Genomic DNA, 14,808 nt, shown 5'->3' on the forward strand with positions numbered 1-14,808 from the left:
GTTTACCTCCTATATCATCCATAGGACATATCTACCTTTGGATGGCAGTTTACCTCCTATATCATCCATAGGACATATCTACCTTTGGATGGCAGTTTACCTCCTATATCATCCATAGGACAAATCTACCTTTGGATGGCAGTTTACCTCCTATATCATCCATAGGACATATCTACCTTTGGATGGCAGTTTACCTCCTATATCATCCATAGGACATATCTACCTTTGGATGGCAGTTTACCTCTTAGCTCCTCCCAAAAATACATGTACTGTGTCACATTCCAAAACATTTATTATGGACATTTTCTAAAATAACATTACTAAAATAATAATTGTTAGCTATGTTTTTATTTTTTTTAAATCACTGGAAGGATCCATCCATCCATTTTCTACCGCTTGTCCCTCTCGGGGTCGCTGGAGCCTATCTCAGCTGCACTCGGGCGGAAGGTATGTCTGCCCTGAGCTCTTATTTTGAAGGCGCTAAGAGCGGAAGTGGTGACACGTTGTGGTGGAGCGGAGTTTTTGAAAACAAACGCTCATACGCTATATACTGTATAACAGCTTATAAGAGGAACTTAACATCACAGAGAGGCAAGTCCATAAAAATAAGTTACAATTGTTTGTAAATGTTGCAATTTATAAATAAAGGTTTATAAAATAAAAAAAATAAAAAACAAGTCGTCAGCTCATCGCAGCACTGTACGCATGTATTTCATTGATCTTTTTAAATGTCATATTTTTTTAATGAAAATATTAGCATTACTATATTCTAAAATAATAAGTACAGCATTAAAAAATGTACATTTATTAAAATGTTCTTTGTCGAAGATGTTTCGAACGGCGCTTATTTAGGACGTCACTTCCGGCGTCCGGCCCCTCCACTTCCTGCATTTGCGGCCAAAATGGCTGACACCGTGGCTATTCATCTGGAGTTCGGGTGAAAGCTTTTTCTATTTATGTCTCTTAAACTAATACTTTCTATCTTTACGTCTCTTAAACTAATACTTTCTATCTGTATGTCTCTTAAACTAATACTTTCTATCTTTATGTCTCTTAAACTAATATTTTCTATCTTTATGTGTCTTAAACTAATACTTTCTATCTTTATGTGTCTTAAACTAATACTTTCTATCTTTATGTGTCTTAAACTAATACTTTCCATCTTTATGTGTCTTAAACTAATACCTTTTCTGTTTATTTGTCTTAAACGTTTTCTATTTATGTATCTTAAACTAATACTTTTTATCTTTATGTGTCTTAAACTAATACTTTTTCTCTTTATGTGTCTTAAACTTGACTTGTTGTTGTTGTTGTCGTTGTCATAGACATGTTATAAGTAGACGCAGCATTGGCTGCTGTGACGCGAGAAATTGGGCCGCCATCTTGAAGTGGTGATGAGGATCCGGCGAGCAGCCTAAACTGACAGTTGACAGGTAGAAAACAAAGATGCTAAACTGACAGTTGACAGGTAGAAAACAAAGATGCTAAACTGACAGTTGACAGGTAGAAAACAAAGATGCTAAACTGAGAATTACAGGTAGCAAACAAAGATGCTAAACTGACAGTTGACAGGTAAAAAACAAAGATGCTAAACTGACAGTTGACAGGTAGAAAACAAAGATGGTGTTGAGCGTTTTCCTGCTCAAATGAGCAGACTGTTGAAAATAGGAATCAGGGGATTACTTTTCTCGAGTAAGATTTAACATTAACGTACTATTGGTTGTATTTTGTGAAAAGAATATTACCACAGAGTTGAGAAGGAGCAAAGATCTTCAATAGTACTGAAATCCTAGCCGCTAGCAAACAAGAGTATGACCATAATAGAATTGCTTGTCAATGAAATTAATTACATTTAAAAATGTCATACTTGAATAACATTAAGTTGAAATAAATGATTGTGACATGACACCTAAAACAAAATTCACCAGCCGCCACTGATTATGATGCATTCTCATTTTAGGCAAAGTATAAGACAATACTTTCTTAACAGTATAATTGTAACCAGGAATAAGTCTTCAAGTAACAATATTCAAATACTAGCATTGTTGGGTAAGACAGAATTTGGTTTTATTCTGAATCCAGTGAAACAGATTGGTGGTTTTAGCTGATATAAAGACTTTCAGGTGTTTATATATGTTTATGTTTAAGTATTTGGCAGACGCTTTTATCCAAAGCAACATACATGAAAAATACATATAAAACAATCACTGTAAACATGATCATTTAAGGGAAGAATGTAATACAAAATATCAATACAAAGTGTCAAGACAGAATAAACTCTCTGCTGCTGCAGCAACAGAGATACAGTCTATAAATATACAGATATCTAATGTATTCATACATTGTTTATGTAGGATATACGCATATATATATATATAACCTAATCATATTGTTTCTTCAATTTAGAAATAGCTGACCGTTTTCCCACGTTTCTCTGGGATTATATTCCAAGTTTTGATCTGGTCACTTATAGCATATAAGATTATTCTATTACTGTTAAGCAAACTATGAATAATAAAACATGTGTCCTTTATCATAGCTACAGGTATGACAAAAAAGCACGTGAAAATCAGTGGTATTCAGTGAGGTAAGATGACAGTTCATTGCTCCTGCCAAATGAATTGCACTGATCACCACTCCAAGATGGCGGCCCGTGTCTCGTCAGCGCCAGTAGGCAGTAGCGCTCCATGCTGCGTACCCTTAAGACATGTCTATGGTTGTTGTTGTGACAGGAAACAACAATACGCCACTAACGAAGAAGTTTGTGTTCACAATTTGTCTATCGGTTTTGTTAAAGGTGCCGGAAAAAAGTGTGGCTGCTAGCTGCATGCTAGCTGTGTTGGTGTCCTCAGTCTCATGCTAGATGTATTGGTGTCCTCAGTCTCATGCTAGCTGTGTTGGTGTCCTCAGTCTCATGTTAGCTGTGTTGGTGTCCTCAGTCTCATGCTAGCTGTATTGGTGTCCTCAGTCTCATGCTAGCTGTGTTGGTGTCCTCAGTCTCATGCTAGCTGTATTGGTGTCCTCAGTCTCATGCTAGCTGTGTTGGTGTCCTCAGTCTCATGCTAGCTGTATTGGTGTCCTCAGTCTCATGCTAGCTGTGTTGGTGTCCTCAGTCTCATGCTAGCTGTATTGGTGTCCTCAGTCTCATGCTAGCTGTGTTGGTGTCCTCAGTCTCATGCTAGCTGTGTTGGTGTCCTCATTCTCATGCTAGCTGTGTTGGTGTCCTCATTCTCATGCTAGCTGTGTTGGTGTCCTCAGTCTCAGCCTGCCTGGCTGAGACTATTTCCTCTTTGCCAGACACGTCTTAAATAGGCACTTTAAAGCCGTTGAAATGTACTAAGTAATAAATGTAAAGCTGCATTTATCAGTAACTAGCATGGTGAAAAATAACTATTATTATTTTCTGTAGAGATGCTCGGTCACTGTAAAACAATTGACTTGTGTTGAATGTGAAAGAGTGGACGTGGATAAAGTTAGAATGTTTGTGTTTGCAGGGGCGGAGCAGAGCTGCTTTTTAATGGCATTAAAGAACACCACATCAACCTTCCCGCCCAAACAGAACCTTGTGAGTATTTTCTGCCAGATGGGAAATGACATGTCATCGTAGCAGAAGCTTAAAATGATTGTATTTTGGGGATTATCATTGCACATGTTTCATCTTGCTCTGGACTATCTAAAATATTACCCCAGACTGTTATAGTACAGATTTGAATGCAGTTTTACCTTGAAATAAACTAACACTTTTAGCTTAGAACTTTGTTTTTCGACCTTTTTCCAGTGAGGGCCACATACATAAAAATAGAAGGCTCCGGGGGCCCCTTTGATACATTTTTGTACATTTAAGGTATTAGAAAAACAAATATCGGGAAAGGTCTATACATATATGCTAAACTATTTGAACACATCTTACCTTTGTGAGTAACAAAGCATCTTATATCTAATTCTGCCCTAAATGAAGTATCTCCAAGCATAAAAATGGCTAAATGAACTAAAAATGTGAATATTTCAGTCGTCATGGTCGTATGATGAGACCAAAACAATCAGCCCGCACTGTTGAGTATCGTTTCCACTGATTGGCTCAGCCTCAGGCAGCATTACTAGCATAAGCATGCTAACTTTTTTAGCCAATTTGGCAGCAGAACGCCCTTAGTTATATACCTTGGTACTTGACACATTTTATGTGTTAGCATGCTAACTTTTTTTTTGTGCTAATTTTGCATTTATACACATAGAGGTGTGACAGGTGCGACAGATCTCATAGTAAGCACCTCAAATGATTTATATTTATTACTTAGGTTAGGGGTAAGGTTAAAGTTTTCATTGTATATTAGTGCGACCCCCCCAACTCCTTTTAAGGGGATGGGCAATATGCGCATTCGTATAGTCAGGAGGAGATGCCTCGTTCAGAGCAAAACATTTGTATGGTTTGAGCCAGGTTTCGCTGAGACCAATGACGTTAACATTGTTGTCTCTAATGACCTCATTAACTAATAATGTTTTGGGAGACAACGATCTTATGTTTAAAAAGCCCATATTATAGGTAGTGGGTTTTTTTGAGGAATTTTTGTTAAAGTTATCCGTAGTAGTAATATTAATAATGTCGCGTTTATTTTGCGTATTGCGCTTTAAATTATTTGGACCATATCTAGGAATTGATATGAGGGGAATCTTCAGATTGTTTGCTTGGTGCTGCGATACACTGAAGGCGTCATAATTTGCCACCTCAGTAGAATGCATGTCCACCTCTGGCACAGTCACTGCAGAAATAACATGATGTGAGTTGTGTATTATTCTAGGAGATATGCTATATGTGCAGGGATTTTCCAGCCTGGCGCTGGCTAGTTCTAGCTTAACTGACTCCTCACCTGGACTAGCAGACTCTGTAATTGCCTGTGACCGGGCTTGCTCTAGTGTAGTTAGTCAAGTGTAACTCAAACAATAATCTATGTTCCTAGCAGGATGATGGCGCCTTCCTGGTTAGGGTGAAGGCCGTCCCTCATCAACAAGCCTGGTTTGCCCCCGAAAGAGGGCCAATTATCAATAAACGTTAGTCCCTGTTGTCTACAAAAACTAGCCAGCCACTTGTTAAGCGAGACTAATCTGCTATACCTCTCATCATTGCCTCTCGCAGGCAGGGGGCCAGAGACAAGTACTCCATGCCTGGACATCTTTCTGATTGATTGATTGATTGATTGATTGAAATAAATATATGAAGTGTTTCCTACAGTATTGCAATCATGTTGTGGGGAGTCGGTCGCCTGTCGATGACGCCATTGTCTAATTTGCCTATTTGGCCGTCACACATGTGATTTTAAAAGTGCATTGCACCTAATCGACTTGTGGCGGTCCAAATGTATTTGTGGCAGGCCGTTACAAATTCACGCATGCATGGGAAACACTGATAATGGAAGGCGTACTAGTATAAGTGGTATTATAAGAGACACTTCCACCAGGAAGAAATATGGTGTTCCTTAAAGGGGAAGTGCACATCGTTCACAATCATTATAGTGGCTGGGGAGACTTCCCTCTCCCCAGCCACTTGGTCCAGCTCCTCCCGGGGGATCCCGAGGCGTTCCCAGGCCAGCCAGGAGACATAGTCTTCCCAACGTGTCCTGGGTCTTCCCCCTGGCCTCCTACCGATCGGACGTGCCCTAAACACCTCCCTAGGGAGGCGTTCAGGTGGCATCCTGACCAGATGACCAAACCACCTCATCTGGCTCCTCCCGATGTGGAGGAGCAGCAGTTTTACTTTGAGTTCCTTCCGAATGACAGATCTTTTCACCCTATCTCTAAGAGAGAGACCCACCACCCGATGGAGGAAACTCATTTGGGCCGCTTGTACCCGTGATCTTGTCCTTTCAGTCATAACCCAAAGCACATGACCATAGGTGAGGATGGGAATGTAGATCGACCGGTAAATTGAGAGGTTTGCCGTCCGGCTCGGCTCCTTCTTCACCACAACGGATTGATACAGCGTCCGCATTACTGAAGACGCCGCACCGATCCGCCTGTCCATCTCACGATCCACTCTTCCCTCACTCGTGAACAAGACTCCGAGGTACTTGAACTCCTCCACTTGGGGCAAGATCTCCCCAACCCGGAGATGACACTCCACCTTTTTCCGGGCAAGAACCATGGACTCTCATCCCAGTCGCTTCACACTCGGCTGCGAACCGATCCAGTGAGAGCTGAAGATTCTGGCCAGATGAAACCATCAGGACCACATCATCTGCAAAAAGCAGAGACCTAATCCTGCAGCCACCAAACCGGATCCCCTCAACGCCCTGACTGCGCCAAGAAATTCTGTCCATAAAAGTTATGAACAAAATCGGTGACAAAGGGCAGCCTTGGTGGAGTCCAACCCTCACTGGGAACGTGTCCAACTTACTGCCGGCCATGCGGATCAAACTCTGACACTGATCATACAGGGAGCGGACCGCCACAATCAGACAATTCGATACCCCATACTCTCTGATCACTCCCCACAGGACTTCGCGAGGGACACGGTCGAATGCCTTCTCCAAGTCCACAAAGCACATGTAGACTGGTTGGGCAAACTCCCATGCACCCTCGAGGACCCTGCCGAGAGTATAGAGCTGGTCCACAGTTCCATGATCAGGACGAAAACCACACTGTTCCTCCTGAATCCGAGGTTGGACTATCCGGCGTAGCCTCCTCTCCAGTACACCTGAATAGACCTTACCGGGAAGGCTGAGGAGTGTGATCCCACAATAGTTGGAACCACCACCCTGGTCTGCCAATCCAGAGGTACCGCCCCCGATGTCCACGCGATGTTGCAGAGTCTTGTCAACCAAGACAGCCCCACAACATCCAGAGACTTAAGGAACTCCGGGCGGGTCTCATCCACCCCCGGGGCCTTGCCACTGAGGAGCTTTTTAACTACCTAGGCAACCTCAGCCCCAGAAATAGGAGAGCCCACCACAGATTCCCCAGGCACTGCTTCCTCATAGGAAGACGTGTTGGTGGGATTGAGGAGGTCTTCGAAGTATAACCTCCACCGAAAAGTTAGAATGCATTTTAAAAAATCCATCCGTCGTCATGCAACATTACAAAAAAATGCGCACTTCCCCTTCAAGTGATAAAAAGGCTCAATATTTGATATCATTTTCTATATGAACTTTTGTTTTTAACCACATAAACAGTTTTCCTTGAAACAAAGTACATGCTATGTTTTTATGCATGCATAGTAGTACTTAAAAATGGCACTGCAGTGCTGTTACTCTTCGTGTAGTACCATAAAGGCCCACCTTGTCCATCGTCACCTTTTACAATTCTGTTTCTGCCATTCTCTTTTGTGTGTGCGTGTGTGTTTGTGTGTGTGTGTCATAAAAGAAGCAATAAAAGCCTCTCAAAGGCTTCTGAGGTGTTCCGAGAGTGCAGTTGGGGTTTGTCCACCAAGCCCCTTATATATTTATTTATTTATTTTTACTGTCGTCATTTCTCCTGGCGCGGTCCTTAAGAACACTTTTTTTTTTTTTTAATTCAACCTGGGGGAATCCCATCTTAGCCAAGTGGCGCTCATTACTAGTAGAAGTATTGTTATTTGGATGAAACAGGCATGACACTGGGGTTACCATGACGACACGGAGACAAAAGTTGACCAGAGGAGGGAATGTTGACGGAGATAGGACCTTGCTGCACTGCTTGACCCGTGTGTGTGTGTGTGTGTGTGTGTGTGTGTGTGTGTGTGTGTGTGTGTGTGTGTGTGTGTGTGTGTGTGTGTGTGTGTGTGTGTGTGTGTGTGTGTGTGTGTGTGTGTGTGTGTGTGTGTGTGTGTGTGTGTGTGTGTGTGTGTGTGTGTGTGTGTGTGTGCGTGTGTGATCACAGGGCGTAATGTTTGCCTCATATATAAGAGAGTTCCTGAAAAAGATTCCGACGCAATAGTGACATGGAGATGAATAATTGATTGTAATAACTGTTGCTATGTATGTTGAAGTGTAAATGTATAAAAGTGTTATTGTCATTGAAGATAGCACAGCAGAATGACCAAGTCCTGTAGCGATCCATTACTTGGTGATGAAGTCATCCATCCATGAGTTTGTTTAATTCATCCAGTCATCACATGAAACACACTTTATATAGCCTTAATGTGCATTTGAAGGAAATATTTTTTAAATTAAAACATTTTTTTACTTGCCATAACCTTCATTATCTTCTATTTTCCTTCTTTTAACTTTTAGTTACCTTTGCCTTTTATTTACCTTTTCTTTATATTATTTTAGCTCCTATATTCTTTCTATTGACCTTTTATTGCCTTTTACTTGTTTAAGATTTACCCTTTACCGTCTTTTACCTTCTATTTAACTTGTTTTACTTTCTTTAACCTTTTGTTTACCTTCTAATTACCTTATTTTACTAATTATTTAACTTTTTGTACTTTCTTTAACCCTTTATTTACCTTCTAACTACCTTAGTTTACCTTCTATTTAACTTGTACTTTCTTTAACCTTTTATTTACCTTCTAATCACCCTATTTTACCTTCTATTTAAGTTGTATTATTTTCTTTGACCTTTTACGTACCTTCTTTGATGTTCTATTTACCTTCTATTTATCTTATTTTAGCCTCCATTTACCTTTGTTTACCTTATTTTACCTTTTTGCCTTCAATTTAGTCTTTACCATCTTTTACCATCTTTCACCTTCTATATTACTTTTTATTTTATTACTATTGAACTTGTTTTACTTAGTTTTACCTTGTATTTTCCTTCTAATTAGCTTATTTTACCTTCTAATTATTTATGTCTTACTTGTTTACCTCCTAGTTACCTTCTTTTGCATTATATTTTCCTTCCATGTGTCTTTTTTTTTTTAGCTTCCATTGACCTTTTTATCATCTTTTACCTTCTATTTAAGTTGTTTTGCTTTCTTTTACCTTTTGTACCTTCTAATTACCTTCTGTTTAACGTGTTTTACTTACTTTTATATTTTGTTTGCCTTCTAATGACCTTATTTTACCTTCTATTTAACAAGTTTGACTTACTTTTACCTTTTATCTACCTTGTTGCTACCTTCTTTTATGTTCTATTTACCTTCCGTTAGTCTTATTTTAGCATCCATTTACCCTTTACATTTGCGAGTGAAATGTTATTTTCTCTGAATACTGAGTCAGTTGATGTTGACGTGTTGTAAGGCTGCATCAACGAATCGATGCATTTGTTGAGAAAAAAATCTTTGATTTATATCCTGTCGTTTCCATTCATGGTTTAACGTGTGTAAGTAAAAGGTAGTGGAACGTTAAATAGGTGGACATAGGGTGTGTGTGTGGTGGTAAACACTGATCATTGTTTTATTAATATTAATGCACACACTAAAAGTGCAATTTCAATGTTGACAATGTGCATTCATTAGAAAAAAATAATGGTTACGACAAGCAGACAAATGGTTTATTTCAATTTTTTCCCCCTAAAATTTACATTAAGGTTATAAAGTTTGTTTTATTCAAATAATAGTACAAGCTAATCGATAGATTACTAAAATAATTGTTAGCGTGTTCAACGACAGCATAGCTACTGCTTTCTAGTAAAACGGCATTAGAAGGTGACTTCCTGTTCAGTGCAAGATAAAGCTTAATTAGTTCTGTGACGGTGCTCAGCAGTGAGCAGCAGCGGTGGCCGCGCCCGGGGATCATTTTTGGTGATTCAACCCCCCAATTCCAACCCTTGATGCTGAATGCCAAGCAGGGAGGTAATGGCTCCCATTTTTACAGTCTTTGGTATGACTCGGCCGGGGTTTGAACTCACAACCTACCCATCTCAGGGCGGTAACTCTAACCACTAGGCCTCTGAGTAGGTCGATTTACAAATTACTAAATAAATAAATAATAAATCTATTTTCAAATTTATAAATCGATTTAAAATCTGGATGAATAAGAATAGCGATTTATATATGAATCATTTTTTTTGTGCACCCCCACTATTTACCTTAAGAGAATGGACTTCTCACGGTATGTCCTTTCCAGTTGTTTCACCGTCAAACACACCATCAGCAGCGTCTCTGTACTTTCATGGATAAATGTGTAGATATCATTTTAACGTCCTTGGCTGGCGTCATGGACTCATTGCGCTTCAGACTGACAGTGCCACGCTTCACCAAGTTGACTCTTTTTGATGATTTTTTTCATTTTTTCAATGAACATCATCTACTTCTTCTTCTTCTTCTTCACACTCGCCTTCTCATGCTTGGGAAAACAAATATCTCGCTATAAGCTACAGTATCCAAACTTTTCCACCAAGGGCCGCAAAAAGTCAAAGTATGCGGGGGCCAGGTTAATTTATATACTGTATATATAATAAACATGTTGACACAATATAATTGTGACAAATTATATTATTAATAATAATTGCTATCAACATTTAATCTTTTTCACATTACATTTCATATTTTTGCTCTTTTTTTCTTACATTTTTAATGTTCTTGTTTTTTTTTCTAAAAATATGTTGTGGGCCTTTTCCTTTAAGAATATAATATTGATAACAATAATAATATTAATAATAATAACAATATGATTTAGTCAATTCTGCCTGTACAAAAATATCACTGTTCGTCATACTTTTCCTTTTTATTGTAGTTGTTGTACTTTTTCAAGTTAATTAATTGATTAGTTAATAGCATTGTTTATTTTATTTTATATTTTAACTGACTACTTGGCTTGTATTTTTTACATTTAGAGAGCTTGAAACATTTTTACTGTTTTAATATACAATATGCTGTAAGACAACAACATTTGAGCTGTTGTCTGCAAATTATTTGCATCAAAATGTCAGCTTTTCTCATTACATTATGTATTTATGATCAGTTTTTTTCCAAAATGTTTACTCTTTTTCCCAACAATATGCACTTTGGACTACAAGCTAACTAAAACATATACAGTTCTTTTTAAAGTGATATATATTTACCCTATTTTGCTGCCTATAAAGCGCACAGGTATATAAGCCGCAGCCGCTAAATCATAAAATTAAAACATATTGTTCCATATATAAGCTGCAGATGTATACGTTGTGAAATGAGAAAGATTTTGTAAATGTTTATTTACATACTTTTAACTTGTGCTTCCGGTTAAAAGCTCGGTCTGAACAGAAGGGCACCGCGGCACCTCGTCCAAAAGATAACGCCATAGCACAAGCAATAACGGCGAAGAAAAATCCATAAATTAGCCACACCTTTCTTTAAGCCGCAGGGCTCAAAGCGTGGGGGAAAAGTAACGGCTAATAGTCTGTAAAAAAAAATGGTATATGATCAGACAAGCAGGTTCCTTTTAACATCACCTATTTTTAACATACAGTATATGAATATTTATTTCTTTAGGTGTGTGTGTGTGTGTGTGTTTGTGTGTGTGTGTGTGTATTGAGGGGGGTGTGGAAGGCAAATATAATTGCTTGAGAATCCTTCTTATTTCTCTGTGACCCCAGCCGGTGATTGATGACCCTCGACAGAAAGAACCCCGCCCCCACTCGCTCCCTTTAACTCCTCACTGACACACACACACACACACACACACACACACACACACACACACACACACACACACACACACATAGATATACGTACACCCCCTTGTCCCCCAATGGTCCGTGGGGTGTCTCCCGTTTTGTACATCAGCCCAAAGATGGATCGCTGGTCGCCCCCCAACGCCGCGTCCGTCATATTCGCTCAAAGGAAGCCGAAAAGGGCGTCTACCGCGGGGGCAAAAAGCCAGGGCCGTTTTGAACGTGCGTCAAAATGGCGCCCTTTTCCCCTCCGTGGTGTCTCCTTCCCACGCATGCAGCGCCGCCATCCCAGGATGCACGGCGAGGCCGTGACGCATCACCCCCCGCCCCCGCCCTTGCTCATGTCCATTTTGTTTTATCACCGCGTCCTTGTTCTTACCCTGCTCACCTTTTTACATCTCACACACACACACACACACCACTTTAAATTAGCCGCCGGCGCTGTTAAAAGCTTCTATTTTAGGCCAGGACTTGAAATGATGGCGTTTGCGGGCGGAGGAGGGGCAAATGTAAAGACAAAAAGTGTTGGGACGGTCACGGTGCAGAAACGCACAAAAAAGGCTGTTTTTAGCCCTGTGGGAGGTCTTTAATATTAGCTACACCTGCCCCATACTACAGCAACACACCTGGTATTAAACATGTCTTTGATTATGTAGCATGCATTACCTAATAACAAACTATGTATACACCTTACGTAATAATAAACATGTTGGTCTTTATAATAATAAACATGGCTGACAGTGTCCCTGCTGCACATTATGTATACACCTTAGGTAATAATAAATATGTTGGTGTTTATAATAATAAACATGTTGGTCTTTATAATAATAAACATGGCTGACGGTGTCACTGCTGCACATTATGTATACACCTTATGTAATAATAAACATGTTGGCGTATGTAATAAACATGTTGGCGTATGTAATAATAAACATGTTGGCGTATGTAATAATAAATATGTTGGCGTATGTAATAATAAACATGTTGGCGTATGTAATAATAAACATGTTGGCGTATGTAATAATAAATATGTTGGCGTATGTAATAATAAACATGTGGGCGTATGTAATAATAAACATGTTGGCGTATGTAATAATAAATATGTTGGCGTATGTAATAATAAACATGTTGGCGTATGTAATAATAAACATGTTGGCGTATGTAATAATAAACATGTTGGCGTATGTAATAATAAACATGTTGGCGTATGTAATAATAAACATGTTGGCGTATGTAATAATAAACATGTTGGCGTATGTAATAATAAACATGTTGGCGTATGTAATAATAAATATGTTGGCGTATGTAATAATAAACATGTTGGCGTATGTACTAATGAACATGTTGGCGTAGGGAATAATAAACATGTTGGCGTATGTAATAATAAACATGTTGGCGTATGTAATAATAAATATGTTGGCGTATGTAATAATAAATATGTTGGCGTATGTACTAATAAACGTGTTGGCGTATGTAATAATAAACATGTTGGCGTATGTAATAATAAACATGTTGGCGTATGTAATAATAAACATGTTGGCGTATGTAATGATAAATATGTTGGCGTATGTAATAATAAACATGTTGGCGTATGTAATAATAAACATGTTGGCGTATGTAATAATAAACATGTTGGCGTATGTAATGATAAATATGTTGGCGTATGTACTAATGAACATGTTGGCATATGTAATAATAAATATGTTGGCGTATGTAATAATAAACATGTTGGCGTATGTAATAATAAACATGTTGGCGTATGCACTAATGAACATGTTGGCATATGTAATAATAAACATGTTGGCGTATGTAATAATCAACATGTTGGCGTATGTAATAATAAATATGTTGGCGTATGTAATAATAAACATGTTGGCGTATGTAATAATAAACATGTTGGTGTATGTAATAATAAACAAGTTGGCGTATGTAATAATGAACATGTGGGCGTATGTAATAATAAACATGTTGGCGTATGTAATAATAAACATGTTGGCGTATGTAATAATAAACATGTTGGCGTATGTAATAATAAATATGTTGGCGTATGTAATAATAAACATGTTGGCGTATGTAATAATAAACATGTTGGCGTATGTAATAATAAACATGTTGGCGTATGTAATAATAAACATGTTGGCGTATGTAATAATAAACATGTTGGCGTATGTAATAATAAATATGTTGGCGTATGTAATAATAAACATGTTGGCGTATGTAATAATGAACATGTTGGCGTATGTAATAATAAACATGTTGGCGTATGTAATAATAAACATGTTGGCGTATGTAATAATAAATATGTTGGCGTATGTAATAATAAACATGTTGGCGTATGTAATAATGAACATGTTGGCGTATGTAATAATAAACATGTTGGCGTATGTAATAATAAATATGTTGGCGTATGTAATAATAAACATGTTGGCGTATATAATAATAAATATGTTGGCGTATGTAATAATAAACATGTTGGCGTATGTAATAATAAACATGTTGGCATATGTAATAATAAACATGTTGGCGTATGTAATAAACATGTTGGCGTATATAATAATAAATATGTTGGCGTATGTAATAATGAACATGTTGGCGTATGTAATAATAAATATGTTGGCGTATGTACTAATGAACATGTTGGCGTATGTAATAATAAACATGTTGGCGTATGTAATAATAAACATGTTGGCGTATGTAATAATAAACATGTTGGCGTATGTAATAATAAACATGTTGGCGTATGTAATAATAAACATGTTGGCGTATGTAATAATAAACATGTTGGCGTATGTAATGATAAATATGTTGGCGTATGTACTAATAAACATGTTGGCGTATGTAATAATAAACATGTTGGCGTATGTAATAATAAATATGTTGGCGTATGTAATAATAAATATGTTGGCGTATGTAATAATGAACATGTTGGCGTATGTAATAATAAATATGTTGGCGTATGTAATAATGAACATGTTGGCGTATGTAATAATAAATATGTTGGCGTATGTAATAATGAACATGTTGGCGTATGTAATAATAAACATGTTGGCGTATGTAATAATAAACATGTTGGCGTATGTAATAATAAACATGTTGGCGTATGTAATAATAAATATGTTGGCGTATGTAATAATAAACATGTTGGCGTATGTACTAATGAACATGTTGGCGTATGTAATAATGAACATGTTGGCGTATGTAATAATAAACATGTTGGCGTATGTAATAATAAATATGTTGGCGTATGTAATAATAAATATGTTGGCGTATGTAATAATGAACATGTTGACGTATGTAATA

The 14,808-nt window shown here is 37.9% G+C and overlaps 1 protein-coding gene across 1 annotated transcript in view; it reads left to right on the plus strand.

Moving 5' to 3' along the window:
- Window positions 1-870: 870 nt before the first annotated feature.
- The window catches only part of urm1 (ubiquitin related modifier 1), a 22,753-nt gene continuing 8,815 nt past the window's right edge, over window positions 871-14,808 (plus strand). Inside the window, exons 1-2 of the mRNA XM_062055135.1 lie at window positions 871-937; window positions 3,495-3,565. Coding sequence (XP_061911119.1) covers window positions 903-937; window positions 3,495-3,565 — 106 coding nt within the window. The 5' untranslated portion in view covers window positions 871-902. The remainder of the gene's footprint in view (window positions 938-3,494; window positions 3,566-14,808) is intronic.

Source organism: Entelurus aequoreus, linkage group LG08, assembly GCF_033978785.1.
Source record: "Entelurus aequoreus isolate RoL-2023_Sb linkage group LG08, RoL_Eaeq_v1.1, whole genome shotgun sequence".
Classification (NCBI taxonomy): Eukaryota; Metazoa; Chordata; class Actinopteri; order Syngnathiformes; family Syngnathidae; genus Entelurus; species Entelurus aequoreus.